Below are 18653 nucleotides of genomic sequence, written 5' to 3'. Positions count from 1 at the left end.
ACATGCAGCTGAAAATGGATTCTAAAACAACCAAGCAGTAACTAATATTTAGAGAATGGGGAGAAAAATTACTTCCAAGATAAAAAAAAAAAAAAAAAAAAAAGATTTAAGTTCTTACCTTTAATTTGTCCAGTATTCTTGACAGCAATGGTTTATTGAAGACATTGTAGTAGAGCATTCAATCAAGATGATAGCTCAGAACTGGAATTCAGTAGGCTCAATTTGCCAATACCAAGATTCATCGGAGGGAAAAAACCCCACCAATTGCAAAATCATTTCAAGATGAGATAAATGGTTAGAAAAACAGAAAAAATGCAATACATATTCCAAATCTCTAGGTATCTTAAACATCAAAACCATCAATATTATGTTAAAATTTCCAAAATATTTATTAATTTATCAACACAACCCAGTGATTTTTCAGAAACACATATGCCTATATTCTGTTATAAAAATTAGAAAATATATAAACAAAAATACTATAATGCATGGTTAAAACAATTTTAAAACGACCTGGTTTTGTGTCTTTTTAAATTACCGATGTGAATGTTTATGGTGGTTCCCAAGCCTGAGCACATGGGCTTGGTGGTTAAGTGGAGAGGCCTTGTAACTCCGTGTGAAGAAAAGCTGTTACATTTTTTGTGTGTTTCTATATTCAAACAAAAGCCTACTTGAATTCCTTTAATGATGAGTGGAAATCTGTTTCAGCCAATCTTCCTCCATAATTAAGAAGCCAACTGAACATGACTGATTGATAGATACATTTATGAAAAGGATGATTCCTTCAAGTGTTTAGCAAAATCCAAGGGTTTGTGAACAACAGTCTCACTGATGTGGTGTTGAAGCTGTTTGTTTAGCTCTTCATCTATAAATGAATCCATTTGTGAGAATGTATCCTGAAAATTACAGAATATTAGTTGCATTACTAAACAAGGCCAGTATGTGTTTTCCATGCATAGCTTAAATTAGCAGTCCTGTTTCCCTCCCATGCCCCGGGTCATCTAGACTAGACCTATGGAACTGGCAGCTCATGTATATCTGGCGTGCCAGTAAGTTTCACTTGGCTAGCAACAAAGCCATGCGTCAGGCAGTCCTTCATAAGCTCATGGTTTTCGTGAGGATTTTTTTGTTGTTGTAAGCTGGGCTTTGGAAGAATACCTAGTACAAATAGCCACAGCTTCCAGCTCTGAAGGTGCTTACACACTGCTTCCTGTTCAACACACCTTATAAAAATAAATCAAGCATCTCTGATCAAAAGGCCAGTGAAAACAATAATGCTAACAGTAGAGGTTGTGAGTCAGAAAGGAATGCCTTGACCCTGCCTCAAGAGACCCCTTCTGCCTGCAGCCAGATTGGAAGCCCTCCACTCTTTCCTGGTGCTCAGATGGGGACAGTCATGCACATGATTTATACCTCCCTGTTCAAGTCTTAACACTCACAGAGTCGAGTACTTTGTGCACTCAGGGACAAATAAGATCCTCTCGTTAGTGGTGCACAGGGAAAGGAAACTCCACTTCAGAGCTTCTGTCAGCAGGGAGGAGGTGCTGACAGACAATGGCAGCATGGCACACAGAGAAAAATATGCAGGACAGATACGGTAAAACTTAGATACTGCCAAAATTTGATAAATGAGCCAAACATCCAGAAAGCAGGCAAGACCCCAAGGTAATTTTCCCAGTTATGTCCATTATAACCACCTATGGACAGTCTGTTCTGTTATCTTCCTCTTTCTTTGTTTCTGCTGCCTTAAAGAGCTTGTGCATTTCCTTATTCAAGCCCTATACAAATCTCCTATCTGCTGTTCCCAGCCTTGTTCTGTCAGGGCTGCTAATCTAACACCCTAGTAGGACAGACACATCAAGAAGTCATTGTAAAAAGACAGAATAATTAAGTACAAATACATTTTTGGAAGTTGCTTCTGTAAAATGGAAAAAAATTGTGCTCTCAAGGCTTTAACTGACATTACTGAGTTAGTTACAAATTGGAGGCACTAACAAGGTTAATAGGTTACAATGTTTTCATTAGGAAGAAAGAAAATTAATTACCACTTTTTAAAAGGACACACCACTCACTGGACATTTAATGGAGGTTGGCATCTGGAACACATCCAGTGCTGAGGATTTAAAAAGTGTTCACCCATTTCTCCTCTATATATTAGCTCTTTGTTCCCTTTGAATTTACACTTTAAAGCTATAAAGTGACACTAATGGGGATCAGTATCCTTCTACATACTGAATGAAAGGCTCTGGAAATCCAGCTACCCACACTGGGGAAAGAGAGCTAGCTTTTTATTACTGCTTTTTGAACAAACATTAGTTCATCATTACAGAAAAGGGACAAGAAATCTGCACTGAACCACTGCAAAATGCAAAAGAAGGTAAGTAAAATAATAGCTACCACATTCATCTTGCTACATTAACAGATGCTATGGGAGGTGAAACTATTCATAGAGCTTTTCTTCCTTCTTTATAGTCAATGCTATCTTATGCCAGTTAAAAAAAAATACTTGACACAGAAAGTACAGAAACCAGAAAGCCAAACTAGGTGTGCTAATGCCTGGGCACTGCATAGTGAGCCAGCAGATACAGGTTATATTGGTATATCATGGTTAAAAAAGGACACAGAGAGATGAGATGGTACCTTTCTTCTGGGTGTTACTGATGCAACAGGGGGATTAAAAGTCATTCCTCTCATACTGTATGCCTCAAAAAGTTCTGTAGCAGGCCTATAGCAAAAAACACAGTGAAAGAAAAATGCCCTTAGATACATTTTTCAAATAATACATCACCAAACCAAGAGCAGCTTGTCCCACACACGCCATTCACACCCTCCGCCATGCTTTAAGGAACTCCTCAGAGTGATGAACATCACCTGGAAAAGATCAGAAGCTAACAGCTGGGAAACAATGCAAGTACAATATGTCTAAATACTCAGCTGGGGGACAGAGGAAGAAATGGGAGACAAGAAAACTCTTCTGTTGGCTTGGCAGAGCTCCAAGCAGTCGCTGCTTGCCTTGTACATATTTGAAAAAGTAAAAAAAAAAGTTGATAAAGGTTATCTAGCTGATACAATCTGCTAGAATTTCCAACAGTTCCTTACCAACGGGTTTTATGAAAGCTAAGCAGCCATGGAAGAACCAGGAAGACCATCACATGGGAGAAGAACTGGTTAAAAGACAAGAAACAGAGGTCAGGAGTCTATGATCAGTTTTTGCAATGGCAGAAAGAAAGTATGAGGTCTGTGCCAGGACCTACGCTTTTCAATACACTCAAAGATAAGCTGGAGAGTACCAAGTTATTTGTGGCAGTAAGAATGAGCTGCCTGTGAAGAACTGCAGATAGACTCTATGAGATGGTTGGTAAAATGGCAAATGAAATTTAGTGTGGAGAAAAACAGAGAGAAAAGCAATCTCAGCTTCACATAAAAATGATAGGGTCTGAGCTGACCACTATCACTTAAGGAAAAAATCTTGTTGTTATGACAGGTACTTTCATGGGATTGTGATCTTAATGCTGTTTGCGGTTGAAAAGAAACAGAGAACAGACAGAAAATAGCTTCATCAGTGTATAAATCCACAATCACCCACATCTCAAATATTGCATCTGAGTCTCCAATTCCCTAATCTTTAAATACTTGAATTCGTTAAAGTTCAGGAACAGACAACAAAGATGATGAAAAGTATGGAACAGCTCCTGTCTGGGCCAGATCCCTTCAGCCAGAAGAGATGGTAGACTGACAATATGATAGAGGTCCACCAAGTCATGTGAGGCACAGAAAGAGTGTATTAGAGCAGACTGTTATTTCACCTCCCAGAGCAAGAACCAGGGACTGTTAAATGATGCATGCTGGCACCAGGTTCAAAACAAAAGAAGGTAGGTCTTAACATAATGAGCTGTGGACTCATGGAACCCTTACCAAACAATGCTGTATTTGCAAGATGTGTGCTTTGGTTCAAAGGACAATGAAGAGTTTTGAAAAGAATTCCATGAAGAGGTACTAAACAGAAAATGGTATCAGGTTCAGGAAATCTACCAGGCTGAAACCAGTCGGAGGCTAGGACACTGCTCAGAGCACGTGTCTTATATGCTTGCCCTATTTTTACTCTTCCTGAGGCACCTGCTTCCAGCCACTGCCAAAGACAGGATGCTGAATTAGATCCTTAGTCTGAACCAGGATGGCTGTTCTTATGTTTTAACATACTATGGACATTACGCTGCAACGTGGTTTCTGGTTTACACTGGACAGTCATGGTTCAGTGATCCCGATTCATATTCAGATCAGGGCTGCTACTGAGGAAATGCAAATATTTTGCTCCCGTGGGAAGAAAGCACACTGCACTTTGAGATTTTTTTACCCTTGTCACAGCCTGGCAACAAGCCTCAAATGAAAAGAAAAAAAAAAAGAAAAAAGCAGCCAACATTCTGTACTGGCAGAAGAACAAAGAAAGTGAGTTTGAAGAACAGAATCTTTTAATTTTACAGATAATTATTTTTAGGGATTCCTTTAATAAAGTATGAGCAACAGCATCTTTTCAGGACACTACTTCTAAAAACACAACTCTTTGATAACTGACCTTTGGCTCAAATCAAGTGAAAGAGCTCCTGAGCCTTCAGTTGGAGCTCCAACAATAAGGTGAGCTGCAAATTTCTGCACTGTTGGATGATAGTGTCTCTGAAAGAAAGGAAGAAAGAAGGCAATTGACCAAGGGATAAGGGATAATGTATTTATCATGGATTCTCACATTTATTTCCATTACAATAAGATGGAAGGTTCTGCTTTTTTTAGACAGAGAAACTAAGCACCCCAAAATCAGTCAGTTTCTGGAGTTAAGTGAATGAGAACACCCAGTCATACATCTATTCACTAGTATGTCATGCTGTGAGCATAACACTCCACAGTTAAATCTAACTCTTACTCCCAGAAGGCAGGAGAAAGGGCAGAGGAAGCCATCCCCAGACCCCAAACTCTAAGCCCTGGCTGGAATGACGGAGCAAGGTGTCAGTTGCTCCCTGGAGAAGGACTGGACTGCAAGGGAACTTAACAGATTGAAAAAGCCTCTAAAGGAGTCTTATTAGGCAACCTACAGTAAGATCCAGTGTGGTACTATCATAGGGGCTGTGTAATATCCCCTTTTGAGCTCACTCCTTCCCTATACCACTGTGCTGCTCTTCCTCTTTGTATGGAATAGGCTCACATGGGCCAGATTTGATTGATAAGCCTGAAGACCTCTGTTGTCTGTTTGTGTAAAGCATATAAACATTTAGCAGCTATTTACTGCTGACTTTTGCTTCCCAAATCACTCAGCTACTCACTAACCTGCAGTAAATGCAGCTCCCACAGAGCTGTGTTCTGAGCATTGCAATGCTCTGGTTCATCTAGTTCTGGAAGATAAACTCCACTGCCTTGAGATTCATTGTCTAGTAAGAGGTCCATCTTTGGGAATGTCTACAACACAAAAAAAAAAAAAAAAAAAAAAGACTGAGTAGCTTACATTACACATCCAATTATAACATGGTTAAGCTAAGTTCAGGATTCATTCCATGTTATTCAGTCTCAGCAGCATTTAAGGATACTCTGTTTTCATCACTCTTGCTTAAGATGCTTCAAAATATTTTGCATAAAATCGATTTGTTCAAAAATCCAATAACCTTTAACCAGTAAGCTAAAAATTCCAACAAGTAAAACTTACTTGCATTAACACCCTGTTTGTTGCCAAGATGCCAACACTGGAGTTTGGAAGTACATGAAGAGCAAGTGTGGAAAGTCGCTTTAGGAAAGCAAGAGCTCGTTGCTGGGAAACTTGCTTTCTCCGCTTGGCAAACATGACATCCAGGCACTGGAGCACAATCTCTGTATCACCATTGGTACCACCTCGAAAGCAGAATTTCATAAAAAGAGTAAATAACCATTTCGAGGAACATACAGCTAAATACTCTGCTATTGACTGTACACTGGAACCTGAGAAACAGCATGAAAGCTAGGAGGTTCAAACACAGCACTAATGCGATACAGACATAAGCATCCATACTTTTTTGGTAAAAATAGTCCAGCTTTGAACAGAAAAAATGTATCATTGTTTCTGTACTCCTTTGTAAGAAAACATTTGTTCCATCAAAAATGTCTAAACATTAGAAGCAGTTAGTGTTTTAACCCTAAGTGCATTCATTATATCATCTTTTATGAATTGTTAAATGGTGCAAAGATTTAGTCTTTTACCCATCCAGAATTGTACCATGTTTTTTCTCAATCTTTCCTCTCTAGTGAATATACATTTATGAATTTAATTAAAACTGTTAATTTCAAACTTTATAAATATCTTTTTTCATAAACTATTCAGCTTCTGGGAATTATTAGAAAATTTAGATTAGAAAATTAGAATGTCAGAATTATAAAAATGAGAAATACAAACCAAAAGATTTTAGAAAACAGAATTTAAATTGAAATTATTTTAAAAATTATATTACAAAAAATTAGAGATTTTTCTCTATTAGAGAAAAAATAGATAATTTTTAAAATGCCACTAAAAGAAACAACTATAAGTCAAAAACCATAAACCGAGGACAGGATAAATGCTTATCCAAGATCACATACTTAGAATTCCCTAATGAAATGACATGATTAGAACCTGTTACCATGTATTGCAGTAATACTTCTAGTGTTTGTACTGCAGTAGTGCAATGTGCAACTTGAGAAAAAAGTACATTAAAATAGACAGTAATCTCATCAGAACTCAGGTATCTTAAAACAACTGTAGTTTATTAACACTATATTAAGGCTATGATACCAAACAAGCAGAATAAATATTATCTAGGTAAAAAATGAAAATAAGAATCTGCAGTTACCTGCATGTAGGCTGAACAGTGTCTTGTAAAGATGTGTGTAGAATTTCATCGGATCAATGTTAAGAACATCACCTATTGACATAATCCCAAATAAATACATTTAGTCCATTAATTTATCAGAGAATATTAGACAAAAGTTTGTTTTTAAAGATCTCTTACCTTGACCGGAGAGTATATGAAAAGCACTGAGAATGCAATGAAGGCTCTCACGATAGCTTAAACCCTAAGAATACAAAACTGATTAAGTACCCAAAAGAACATAATTTTAAGGTAACTGTAATAGAAGCTCACTCAACTTACCCCAGATGCAATAAGAGAATGAAGGACAATCAGCAGGTCATCAAAAAATTCCACATTTATCAGATGAGCAAACCTTGAATCAAAGAGATTTTTATTTTTAAACTATGACATTATCTGCAAACTTAGTTCAAAGTATTTTGAACTGCCAAAATCCACACCTTAAAAGCGGAGCAAAATCAAATGCTGAACATCTATTATCTTCACATAGATGGATGATTTAGCCCCCCAGCTGCTCATCACGGCTTCCCTATAGCTCTAGAGACATGCTCATGTTCTTCAGGAAGTAATCAAACAAAAAAAATGGAATCACATCGGTCCCTGCTGGGTTTGCATCACATCTGTTCTATCATGGGAAATTTCACATCACACTGAAATATGTTTAGAAGTAGGTGAAAACTTCAGCTGAGATATAAAAGAATTTCAACCAATTTGTCAGGGACCATCTTCTCTCACTGCTTATAAATCCCTTTCAAAGTCCAAAATCCCTTCAGTGCTTTATGTCTTTTCTAACACACACAAAAGAAGGTGGACCAGTTCTTACTTTGCAAGACCTTCTAGCACAGCTGGCAAAAGTGGAGACTTCTGAGCTTTCTTCAAGATTCTAAAGTAAGTTACAAACACAATATTCAAGGTCTCTGTGTGCTGAAGAAAAGAAAAGAAAATACTTAAGCATGGAAAACAGACATTTCTACTTCACTTAAACTCAACTGAAAATGCTCCTCTGTCCAAGCCTGCATTCAGGCCTTCCAAACCAGTCCTGGCACTGCCATCTCTGCTCTTTTTATGCTGAAAAGCTCAAGTCCTGCTCTCCTGCTCCCTACTCTGTCCCCTCACACTCTCCTAGCTAAACAGCCTCTCTTACCCCTCAGTCCATGCTAGCCACACTCTTCCTTTGCCTAAAGGCAACTCTGAGAGGCTGGTAACAGTCATTACATAGTGTCATATGGAACAGGGCACCTGGAGGACATATGTCAATGGATTCAAATACCTTTTTGTGCAGATAACAGAAGGAAATAGGAATGGCTAAGTTGGCTTTCCTGGGTAAACTGAGAGGGCCTGGTTTACTAAAACCTAGACCTCTGGCACAGGCAAAATGTTTGTAAGCTGCCAACATTATCCAGAGGGGTGGAATGCTGACAGGTTGGAATGGAGAGGAGACACTTGGTTACAAAAGGGTTAGGAGCTGCTATTTTGCAAAAATAGGAAAATAATCTCTAAATTACTTACCAACTTCAGTTTTTTTTCTTTACTTTCTGATGCTTCTGCTTCCAAGAGCTCTCGTTCCAGTTTCTCTTCTGCTTTCTTCCACTGAAAACATACAGTTGATTTTAAGATAACAGATTAAATGTTTCCAACCAGCCTGGATATCCAGGTTCCAAAGATACCCAGAGAACAAATCTTCTATGCCTGGCGAGTTGCTTAAGTTACCCTGTGATGCTACAGGGTAACCAGCTTAGATATATTCCTTCCTATCAGAAACAACCAATTCCCTGTAGAACCTCATAAATGTTCAACGCAAACACTAATCACTGGTGCTGAGAGTTAACAATGGCAACGGGACAAGTGCAATCATCGCTAGAACAAATTGCTAGATAAATTCACTGAAGTAGAGCATGAGAAAGCACAGGTCATACCTTTCTTTGCATTCTTGAAAGATTTTTTCTTTTCTCTTTGTAAGTCATGAACTTTTTCTTTGGTGCAATGTCTTCAGAATCTTTTTGTAATTCTACTTCCTTAATTCTTAAATGAAGAAATACTTTTAACACCTATTGTAAAATAAAATAAATACAATGCAAGGTGATCCACAACAGAGGAATGGAGGGTAAGAAATCCTGAATTCCATTCCAGCTAGTGGGCTTTGCTGGTCAAAGGTTCTTCTGTTTACTCCTCTCCTGTTCCTTCATACCTTTATCTCTCATCTCTGCTCCCAGTTCCTTCCCCAGCACTGTCCATTTCTATCCACTCCTCCATTTGCCTCTCTCAATTCAAGTCTCCCTGCCTAACAACCCACGTCTCTGTCAGGAACTGATCTCCTCCTCCCAGTCTCCTTCCCTTGCCCCATATCTCTCTTCCTAACCCTCCGGCTCAGCCTGCTCCTAAGCTGCCTGTGTTCTGACAGAGTGAGAAAATTCTCCTTGTCTATAGCCAACAGCTGCACTAACTGGAACTTTCAGATTTTTTTTAAACCATTGACAGAAGAAAACTGTGTAGTACAACAGAAAGACTCTTACCTCAGGTCTGACGTCGTAATTTCTACCCCTCACAAGGCCAGAAATGACCTTAACTACACCAAGTGAAGCATAGCCCAACTTGTCTTGTTTAAAGAGCTTCTTAACTGCCTCAAAGCACAGTTCAGAAATCTGAAAAGTGAATTCAAACATATTCTTCTGTAAAGCCAAGTCCACCACAACAGCTAATTGGTAATACTGATGGTATTTACTAATTAGAAAGTGGACACAGCCAGTGAAACAGCAAAAAGATATGGCCACAAGATCTGGATATTGTGGAATAAAGCTCAGAAACAGATTATTTTTCATGCAAAACAAAAACTCTTTCCCTAATCAGAAAATCACTTACCATTTTTGATGCATCATTCATGAGCGGAACAATGAGAACGATAATGTTATTGTGGAAGTTGAAGTGAGGTAGGGCCACAAGCAGCTCACACAGACACTTCACTGCTATCTCTGCTAGACCTTTATATGCTTTTAATGAGATGACATTGCTTTTCTTCAACTTCTTTTGTTTCCAATCTGCACAAAATATTATTTTTAGTGACTACTGTTCAGAATGTAGGGGAGCTTCTAAATATTTGCATTTTTAGTTATTGCAGGCATTCTCCTGCGTATTTTATGCAAGTACTATTTCAAAGACAGCAGGTAGCATTCAATCAGAGGAGGTAAATTGTGATGCTGCAAACAATTTTGCATTTGCTACAAAAAATGGGAAGTGTTGACTGTACCTTTAATTGTTTGTTCCAGATTTTCCAAGTAAAACTTATACTGGCTTACAAGGCCTTCTTCAAATTCTCTCAGTTTCTGAGTTTCTTTTTTAACCTGTAAACATAATACAAATAAAATTTTATTTGGAGAGCTAAATCCTGAAATTAGCCAATGGTGAAAAAACCCAAAGTTTTAAAATAAATATCAGATACCTAAGTAGTTTTTTCATCTAGACAGACATTCCTAGAAATGTATTAAAAAAACATTTCTACGTATTTCTATACATGTTCTTGTGCTCAGAGGGCTTTTTCCAACTAGGCCTATTTCATTTATAGAGACTGAAGTGAAATTTTCAACTAGATGTTATTTTAAAGCCATGACTGTAAACTGCACTACCTTTATTCAAGAAACTTTCTCCAGAATTGGTTAAAAGCAAACTCCAGAAAACAAGTTACTCTGCATTTGTTCAGCAAATCATTAAATACATTTCAAAGAAATCTGTGCCAGTTAGGTGACAATGTTGCATAATTTGCTTTCTTTCTAGTTCCCTTCAGTGTGACACAAAACACCATCTTATTCCAAGGTTTATAATGAAAGTCACCCACCTTTGGTATACTACTTTCATATACTATTTTTTCCCTCCGTTACCACCAGCATATCACCTATTTATTGAAGGAAGTACATAAGAATTAAAGGTTCAAAATGAAGACCTCTGCCCTTGAAAGTGTCACAGTTTCAGAATTTCCACAAGTACTTGTGTATTTGTCACCCTTCACTCAAAACTATGAATTCACATTAAACAAATCAGTATTAGTATTTGGCATAACTTTAAAAAATCTGAACTACTCACAATACTCTACAAAGAAATTTGATATTTCACCTTGGTAGCTTTTTCTGCTTCAGTCAGAGGCCGAATTTTGTAAGAAGGCACAATGTCTTTGAAAACCTCCATCAAAGAAACCATGACCAGCTTCCGAACAATCACGGCCACATTAGGATCCTGTTCCATCAGCATGGCACGCAGCTCCTTCAACTTTTTAATCTGATTAACAAAAGAGGCACACAAAGTCAGCTGATGATCAGCCACAAACCAATCCACAAGCACAATGTACATTTCAGCAAAAGTTTGCCATAAGAAACATGCCTCGTTTTTAAATACTAGAAAGAGAAAGCCATTACCTCAGCAGTTACTCAGACACTACTTAGCACTGCATAAAGGGCCAAGAAATGCTAGGTATCCCAAGAAAATTTTTATCTTGGAAATTTTTATCTTTGGAACAAACTTGCACAGAACTACAGAAAATTACTAGCATATCCTGAAACACTGAGAACTGTCAGATACAACCATGAAATAAGAGCTTAAATAAGGGTCATGCTTAAGGAACAAGGTAGTTTGGATAGGAAATACCACAGACAGTATTATTCCTAAAATCACAAATATTCAGAGGGACAAATTACTCCCAAACAGAGCAAACAGAGTCACCTGGATCTTCAACTGATTCAAATCCTTTCTAACAACCTATGGCAGCAGTTTCACTGTTTGCCACCCCCTGAAAAATGATACAACACTGACCTTTTTCCTTGTTCTACCCAGGTATTTTTCTGCTTTTGCTATTGTTTGGTCACTTCAGATCTTTATTTATTGACTTACTGCACAACACAGGCACACATACATGCATGCTACCTACATTGTTGTCTGGCTCAGAGAGAATGGCAGATGCTAAGGCAGCTATGTGCATCTTCCTTTCCTGCAGCTTTTGTCTCCTTTGAGCAGACATTTCCTCAGGAGTGAGAACAGGCAGGGGTTCTTCATTAAAGTCTAGCACAAGGTGCAAGAGTTAGAAAAGAGGGTCACTAGGGAAGCCACTTTACAAATACCACATTGCGAACTACAGTTCTAGATACTGCATTTCAGATGGGTAACATGATAACCCCACATAAGAGTAACACATGCAGTTCCACAGTAAAAGAAGCTTTAAGAATGACCTTGCTAGGGCTTACATTAACCCAGAGATTAATTTTGCTCCACTCCAAAATCTTATGCTTTCAAGAAGAAATGCACCAAATGTTTCTGAATCTGCAAATGGTATTCCCCAAGTACAGTGGGAACAGATAAACTCAACATATGACCCCAACTATGCCAAGAAACTGCAGTGCTCTGCAATTTGCAGCAAATTATTCACTATTCACTTTTTCTTTTAAAATACAATTGGTTTATTTGTGTTTTCTGAGTATTATTTTGCTACAAGTATGTCCTTCCTCAACTTCAGATTATATTTAGAGAATAATGACCCAGAAATGGCAGAGTTACAACTGCAATTGTCATTTGAATATGACTCTTAACTGGATAGCAAACTGCAAATTGAAATCTGAATTTCCTGGTATTCTGATGTTTTAAGCAAAAAATTTCAAAGACAAAGACAGACACTTTTAAGCACAAGTCTGTGCCCTGAACTGCATTTCAAAATGACCTCAGAGTAATCAAACTAGAACCACAGCATATATTCTTTAAGTAAGACCAAGATTTCCCTTCTCACTAGCAAAGATGACACAATTGATATAAGGAACTTCATGCAAACATCAGTTCCAGGTGAAAACAAAAATATTTTTTAAGGAACAGATTATGAAGCCAGCTGTTCCTCAGGTCCTGGGATCCTAACAGGTAAGAAAGCAAGCTCCGAATCACTGTTACGCTTTGGGGGCAACATGGTAATAAACATATTCAAAACCACCCTAAACAAAATACACTTAAATTACAAACTTCCTTAGGGAATAGCAAAGTACTCTTCAGATATGTCAGTGATTTGAAAAAAAAACCAAACCAAAACACCACAAACCAAAAAAACAACAAGAAGCAAACATGATGTTCTATTACCCTCTTCTTCCTCCATTTCTTCTGCATCCTCTTCTTCATCCTGTGCAACATTGAGAACTGCAAAAATAGAGTGTTTAGTGTCAAGTATGTAATAAACACTGTGGAATTTTAAAAGAATAAATTATACACATCTTGGCTACTATACCAATTCCAGAATCTGTGTCTTACCTCTTTTTTCCATAGTTTGGGGAATAATGCCACCCTTGTCTTTGATGGGGAGCAGATGGATGACTTCTTTTTCTGGCTCAGTCTGCATGCGTCTTGGCACCTTCTCATATTTGTCAATCACACTTTCACGTTTTCGTTTTTTGACATGAACAGGTTCACTAAAAAATACAAGGCAAACTAAATGAATTACCCATCTAATTAGACAAGAACCATGTATGACAGTATACTAGCTGGATTAAAAGTCCGCACTTAGAAAAATAAATAATGGCTGATCTTATTAAGTGGAATGTTTGAGCGTGTTCACCATTGATAGCACCAGTCACCACTCAGTCGAACAATGTTAATGTGTATCCGTATAGAATCTTTGAATTCAGGACAATACAGTGCTTCCCATCTCCTTTTTATAGGAAACTAAATGTGAATGGAGCAAAGACAAAATGAAATTTAGTTGATCTGGCAGGGCAGCCAACTCCATGAATTTTGAAATGTTGGCATATGAGTGTAAACACACACATGCATGCAAAATCCTTGCACTGATTTTGAATTTACAAAAAAAAATTAATTAAATGGTGTAACTGCTTATAGTACAGGTACATGAAGTGTGTTATCTGTTTTATGCCACATGGTCTGTCTTGTAACAGGAACACTGCTTTTGTTCTTGTAAGGGGCAGAGTTTCAACTATGGACATCTGAGGGGCTCTGAAAGCTCTGGGCTCAGAGACTGCTAGGCTTCAGAAAGTAAAAATCACTTGCATGAGAAGTAGTTTTACATCCCAGAGACTACCCAGATTCCCTGCACACATGACACAGTCACCCTACGCATGCATTGTAAGGACAGTGCACGAGCCTCAGCCTTGCTGTCCCCGTGCAGACCAAACCTTTCCTGTGTACCCAAATCCTACTCAATGAGCACAGGAATTCTATAAGTCTGTGATTGATCTGTTGAGCATGAAGAAAATGCAACTGCTGTGAAAACAAGGGAAATTCTGTGTCATACCACACATCTGGAAACCCTAGTACTAGCTGCCTACTCAATGAGCACAGGAATTCTATAAGTCTGTGATTGATCTGTTGAGCATGAAGAAAATGCAACTGCTGTGAAAACAAGGGAAATTCTGTGTCATACCACACATCTGGAAACCCTAGTACTAGCTGACAGGTTTTAAGATGGCACTGCTCCCATTCATGTAGCAGTAAGGGACTTGGGGACCCTTCAAAGTAAGGCAACAGTGAACAAATCAGCTGAAGCTTGTAAAGGCAAACATCCTCTGGAAACATGATTTCAGCTCTAAAATATTAAAAATTTTGGAAAAGAGTAAGGAAAATACAAAGATGCAAAATAGAAACTATTAAGATATCAGCACAGCCTGTCTCTCACCTAGCCCAGAGTGCTGTTTTACCTGCCTCCCTCCCCACTGTGCTCCCCCACTGCATGAGCAGGTGCCCTGGCAGGGCTGAGGCTCACTGAAAACTTAACCCTGAGCAGTCCTGCCATGAAAGACTCCACCAGCAAGCAAGCAGGACTAGGACCCTCTCACTGGACAAACAGTCCAGTGTCTTCCTTAAGATATCCCACAGCCTCGCTCTCCCCTACCATGCCTTGATGCCCTGACCTCCCAATCGACACTTAACCAGGATGTGATAATGAGTGGGTCAGTGCACATTTTTATTTAACCCTAGTCCATGTTAACTTTTACCACTACTACTATCGCTTTTTTACTCTGCTCACTGGAAAGCCTGTGTCACACCCCACTCTCCATGGATAACAGAAATAATGCAGTGTGGTGTACCACCCCTTCACAGGCTATATTTCTAACCTGCATGTAAGTATATAAGAACACAAGTATTAGTACCTGTGCTAATATGAACACATAATTTATAAGTGAGGTAATATTTAGCAAGATCTTATGAATGATTACAGTTGATCAAACAGATTAAAAAGACAAATTTTCCAGTTTAAGGGAACACTATGAAAGGAGCTAAAAGCTAGTAACAGTAAAACAGGTAAAAGAGCAACTACTTCCATTGTGTTTTTCCACCATTCTAAAAATGCCTTGTCATAATGAATGCAAGACGCATAGAACTGCATCTTGCAAAATGTCACTAAATAAAAACACACAATAAATTTTGAGTTTTGCAAGACTTGAAACTTATGTGACACCCAGTTAGTTTGGGGGGAGGGGAAGGTTTAAAGTAAAATTCTTTTAATTCAAGAACTTGCAATGCGGCTACAAGAGACCATACAATAGAGTACAACACAACTGCAATTTTGGAAATAAAAAGCCATTAACTACTTTCCTTAGAAACTAGACTAAATTATTAATTAGTAATTAACAATTTGTACTGGAACTAGCAAAAAAAAAAAAGCTAGAAGAAATGCTATTTTTGAAAACAATAAAAAAATGCTTTTTGCTCATTTCAACATTTAGTCTGAAACAACCACTTCCAGAACTAAAGAAAACTGAAGTTTACATGGAAAATTAAAACCACTCTACAGCAGCTAGGCATACAGTCTTTTCACATTCACCAAAAAAGGCAAGTTAAGATTTTCAAACAATCATGTAACCAGACTACTCTGCAGAAGCATTATTTGTAAAGACTTAGGATTCTACAACTAGAAGCATTATCCTTCTATGTATTTCATTGCGAACTCGACCTAACACCTTGCTCCAGAAAACTGGTAACAAATTTTTTATATGAATGTTTTGGTGTCACATGTGTTTACAGACATGGCTTCCAGAACCCTTGGGGTTTTTTAATAGCAATTAGCAATGCAACATGGAAAGTACAGTGGCCCAAAGTGCAGGGAACGTCCCGAGTACTCTACATAGAATAAAAGACTCTGCATACAGATTAAAGCATTTCTTTCAGTTTGAGGAATGCTACTCATTTCACAGCCAGGGACCTCATGGGAAGGAACAGTGTGCAGAAACAGTATCCTGAAGGTCAGGCAGAGCAGGTGAATGTACTGATACACATCAATACATTAATACTGAATGTACTGACAGACTAAGGAAACACTAAACCAGAATGGCAATGAAACACCAGACTGAAAGCAAGGTCCTGATATTTGTATTACATTACATATTGATTACATAGTAACCACAAAAAGTTGAACTAGTACAAAAAGTAGACATCACAACACCACTCACTTAGAAGAAAGATCTCTGGTTAAAAAGGATGCTTTTTGAGCCAAATCCTCCATTAATTTTAAGTCATCTTCATCCATCATGTCCAGTGGAAGAGCATCTTCTTCCTCATCTTCTTCCTGTTTTCCAACTATTTTAGAAGATGATGTGTACAGATTAAGATTCTGTATGTATATTCAAACTTGGAAACCTAACCCTGCCTACGCTTGTGAGACCATTTTACACTTTACTTCAACCTGGAGCTCATCAACCTTCATGCACGTGTTTTGTGTTATCCCTGAAAACTGCCCCATTATTGTAACATCCAATAACGATCAGAGCAAATGCACTTCTGCCATCCCCAACCGTCAGATCTTGTTGCCAGCATGGCTACATTTTATATTTTTCTTAACTCTCCCTTTCCTTTAAACAAGAACAGCAATTATTCGCACACAGAAAATGAAATGTTGTTTTCTTGATACATAATTTTACAACCTGAAGCAGCACGATATTTAGTAACCCTCGTACCTTTTTGCTTACAAAAATAACTCTGAGCAAACACTTACCAACTTGTTTTTTCTTGCATTCTTCCAATGGAAAAGGTTTTCTAGAGATAGCATCTCTGACAGCCTCCCTTAACTTCTTTTGTTCTTTTCGATACTTCTTAGCAGCACTCTGCTGCTTGTACTGTTTATTCTTTAATTTGTTGTCAAGTTTTATTTTACTAGTTCTCAGTAACTTGCGAAAGCTTGGAACTCGTTTTGTGTTTTTTCTCTAGGAAACAAACAGAAAACTACAAGTAACTGACATGTTCATAGCCTTTGTGAAATTTATTTCACTGTTTCAGATCTCATTAAGTCGATATTTCTAACAGGGCCGAACAATGTGTTTCTTCCACATATCATCCATTAGCTCCAAATTTACCCAACTGTGTCACATTTTTAAGAGAGACCTGCAAAGAATGTTTTACAGAAACATTCTTTGACAACTATTTATTAAACCTGCTGTCTATCACTTTTAGACACACGAACACTCAAAGTATGGTAAACAGATTGTTAGGGCACAGTTCGTTGCCCTGTGCGCTCCCAAGCACTCTGTCTCCTCTCTTCAGCATGCTGTTCTTCCCCAACACACAACAAGGTACAAGGTACCTTAGAGCACCTTAAGCTACTGGTACGAGGCCACAGCCTCAGGCAAACGTCCTCCAGATGAGGACTCTCCATGAGCAGCAGCTGCATGGACGAGACAAGGCTGCCCACTGCAAGGCTCAGAACAGCATGATGCAGAAGCTGCGTACGTGCCAAAACTGCAAAACACTCCCAAGAGCGTTCGGGATGGAAACGGACGCAGCACACCTTACCTACCGAGGGGCGTGGGAAGGCAAGGGCTGTGGAGAGAAAATGGGCCATCGTATTTGAGTCTTGGTAGGGGGACATGCGTCCCTTTAGTAAGGGGACGAGTGGCTGGACCAGCGTGGGGCTCCTCGAATGCGGAATTTTTGTCAGTTCACCTTTAGCTTCCCGTTTTAGTTTTGACTACTGGGAAGGTGCCGAAGAGACAGAAGCACCGCTGACGCTTGCCCCTGCACCACAGACACAACGCTGAGCGAGAACAGCTGCAGACAGCGCTGCCCCTGCCCACAAGTCCGCTCGGACTCTGCTCTTCGTCTCCCGGTGCCACCTCACCGCCCGAGTGCCTGCCAGCAGGACACGATGCAGACCACCCCGCTCCCTGCTACAGCTCCCACGCCTCGCTCCTCGGTATAACGGACAGCAGCGATGCATTTCTTCTTCTTCCGTGCCTCAGCCTTGGCAAAATCACCTTTGCGAGGGGGGAGAAGCGAACCTGCCTTCTGCCGGGAACCCGCCGGTGAGGGGAAGAGCTGCCGCCCGCCCTCGCCACGCCGCATTTTACCACCCGCCCCCGACGCTGGGAGCGTTGCCGTTTCCTACAGCCCCGCGGCCGCGGCAGCGCCGGCCCGAGGGCAGGCGCTCGGAGCCAGCACAGGCCGGCAGCCCCCTCCCGCGGAGCCCGCGGCGGAGGCCCGAGGGCCGCCACCGCCCCCCCCCCCGCCCCGCCGTGCCCGCCGCCCCCCACCGCAGCGTCCTACCGGCTTCATGGCGGCGGGCCCCAGCGCGTGGCGTGCCGGAGACGTGCAGCGGAAGTGGCGGCCGGGGGCGGAGCCGAGCCCTCCCCCGCCCCGCGCCGCCGCCGCCACAGCGGCCCCTGGCGGCGGAGGCCGAGCCGGCTCCGGCGGGCGGGGCGGCCGCCGTTGCTGAGGGGGGGCGGAAGGGCCGCTCCCACTTCAAAAATAAATAAATCCTCCACCCTCTGCCCCGCCCCTAAACGCTGCCTCGGGGAGCACAGTTGGCCGCCCCCGAGCTCAACCCCCGAGCCT

The 18653-nt window shown here is 40.0% G+C and overlaps 1 protein-coding gene across 2 annotated transcripts; it reads right to left on the bottom strand.

Moving 5' to 3' along the window:
• Window positions 1–365: 365 nt before the first annotated feature.
• NOC3L (NOC3 like DNA replication regulator) lies at window positions 366–18464 on the bottom strand. Of its 2 annotated transcripts, none has more exons than XM_069796623.1 (21): window positions 18366–18464; window positions 16822–17029; window positions 16280–16406; window positions 13128–13285; window positions 12960–13016; window positions 11773–11903; window positions 10965–11126; window positions 10105–10198; window positions 9720–9895; window positions 9374–9502; window positions 8777–8908; window positions 8370–8450; window positions 7684–7784; window positions 7143–7215; window positions 7002–7065; window positions 6843–6914; window positions 5690–5871; window positions 5317–5445; window positions 4574–4671; window positions 2641–2725; window positions 366–896 (listed from the first exon to the last, which is right to left on the bottom strand). In XM_069796623.1, exons 1-21 carry the CDS (start codon window positions 18372–18374, stop codon window positions 765–767), a joined length of 2400 nt encoding a protein of 799 aa, XP_069652724.1. In that variant the 5' UTR covers window positions 18375–18464; the 3' UTR covers window positions 366–764. The 2 variants fall into 2 exon arrangements, with proteins under 2 accessions (XP_069652724.1, XP_069652725.1); XM_069796624.1 differs by lacking the exon at window positions 18366–18464 and adding an exon at window positions 17616–18144.
• Between the last annotated feature and the right edge of the window lie 189 nt (window positions 18465–18653).

This window comes from Haliaeetus albicilla, chromosome 11 (assembly GCF_947461875.1).
Source record: "Haliaeetus albicilla chromosome 11, bHalAlb1.1, whole genome shotgun sequence".
In the NCBI taxonomy this organism is placed as follows: Eukaryota; Metazoa; Chordata; class Aves; order Accipitriformes; family Accipitridae; genus Haliaeetus; species Haliaeetus albicilla.
This window is presented reverse-complemented; position numbering and strand designations above follow the sequence as displayed.

Coding starts and splice junctions, on each gene's coding strand:
- NOC3L (XM_069796623.1), bottom strand. Junction 16,407..16,821: donor ATGCAAGAAAAAACAAGTTG/GTAAGTGTTTGC, acceptor CTTCTAAAATAG/TTGGAAAACAGGAAGAAGAT. Junction 11,904..12,959: donor AGAAATGGAGGAAGAAGAGG/GTAATAGAACAT, acceptor ACCTTGTGCTAG/ACTTTAATGAAGAACCCCTG.